Genomic DNA, 1513 nt, shown 5'->3' with positions numbered 1-1513 from the left:
AATTTAATTAAACGTGTAAGGAAAGGGTTGTAAATATACCGTTTGGGACGTACAAACTTTTTTTTGTAAATATTTTCATCCTGTTTGCTTAATATTTTAAAAAAGTCTCTTTTATTATTCTCCGAGCTCTATTTCTGAAAAGACAGTAAAAAACTGCCAACAACTGCCTAAGCGGAGATTTGAGTGAAAATCCTAGGCAAAGTTGAAAGCTTAAGTGCCTGATCGTTAATGTATATGTTTGGGACTTAAAGGGGCTTCATTTGTATTCCGTAAACATTAGACTATTTGCAAGAAATTTTTGATAATATTTTAAAAGTACTTCTATACTATAATTAATATTTATTTTATTAACTTTAAATCTAATATTTTCTTTTGTTTCTAATTTTTCTTCTTGTTTATTTACTTATTTTAATAATTTTAAATAAAGTTTTTGTTCATATACTTATGTAAGCAGATATACTAAAAATTAAAAAAGTTAATAGGATAAACACTTAAGTCTCTCTCATCATCTACCCGCGCGGCCAAAGAAATAACAGGCAAACTTCTGCCGCTCCGTTTCTTTTAATGTTTTTAATTGTAAAACCAGTTAAAAATAGATTTTAATATACATCATAGTGTAGCTAGTTAAGTGATTCTATGAGTTAAAGTGTTAGTAATTGAACTATATAAGTACATTTCTAGTGTAAAGTGTTTCGTCGAGTCAGATTTACATCGAGTTGCCCGGTCGTTTATCGCCGAACGATTTGAATAGCCCCCGTACCACAATACTTGACTACTGTCGGACGCTGTCGCTTAAGTATCGTTTGCGTATCGCTTAGTAACTTGGTATCGAAAAATGATCTGCGCCGGTTGCCAGCAGAAAACTCGGCGGGATGAAGCGTTGATTACCTGCACATCCAAGCTATGTACTCAAACCTTCCATGCTGCCTGCGCGAAAGCAGAGCGCCTCACTACGGACCAGGTTAATTCGTGGATTTGTCCAGACTGTTCTGCAAAATCTAGGAAGGGCGGTGACAATTCGCTTACTCCGGTTCGGTCAACGACAGACTATGTTACCTTAAAGAAGAAAAGTCAACCACGCACAGGTATCTCTGCGAACGCTGCCGGCGCTCCGCTCCCTACCACCGCCGCCGCCGGCTCTGGTGCAGCCGCTGCGTCTGTTCCCGCCAACATAATCAGTGCCACAAAAACTGGCACCTCGATCAACTCCGCACCTGCTCCATCAGTTGCTACAGAAACTTCAAGCCCCGTTGCCGAGATTCAGACGCTTTCCTTGGAAATCAACCAGTTACGACAAAGTGCATCTGAAATGTGGAATTCTTTAAAAATTCAACTTGAAAGCATTAGCCAGAAAATCTCTAACTTCGACGCGAGAATCAAATCATTGGAGTCATTACATACGGAAAATATTGAGTTGAGGGCTACAGTTCTGGATTTACAACAACAGATAAATAATCAAGCCCAGATGCTCTTGAGAAACGAGGTTGAGATTACGGGCATTGAGGAGATCTAA

The 1513-nt window shown here is 38.7% G+C and overlaps 1 protein-coding gene across 1 annotated transcript; it reads left to right on the top strand.

Annotated features, from left to right (window-relative positions):
- Window positions 1–835: 835 nt before the first annotated feature.
- Window positions 836–1513, top strand: LOC123658663. Its single transcript, XM_045594022.1, has one exon. It carries the CDS (start codon window positions 836–838, stop codon window positions 1511–1513), a length of 678 nt encoding a protein of 225 aa, XP_045449978.1.

The sequence above is a fragment of the Melitaea cinxia genome, chromosome 12 (genome assembly GCF_905220565.1).
Source record: "Melitaea cinxia chromosome 12, ilMelCinx1.1, whole genome shotgun sequence".
Lineage (NCBI taxonomy): Eukaryota > Metazoa > Arthropoda > Insecta > Lepidoptera > Nymphalidae > Melitaea > Melitaea cinxia.
The sequence above is the reverse complement of the archived record's forward strand: the minus strand, read 5'-3'. Positions and strand labels throughout refer to the sequence as shown.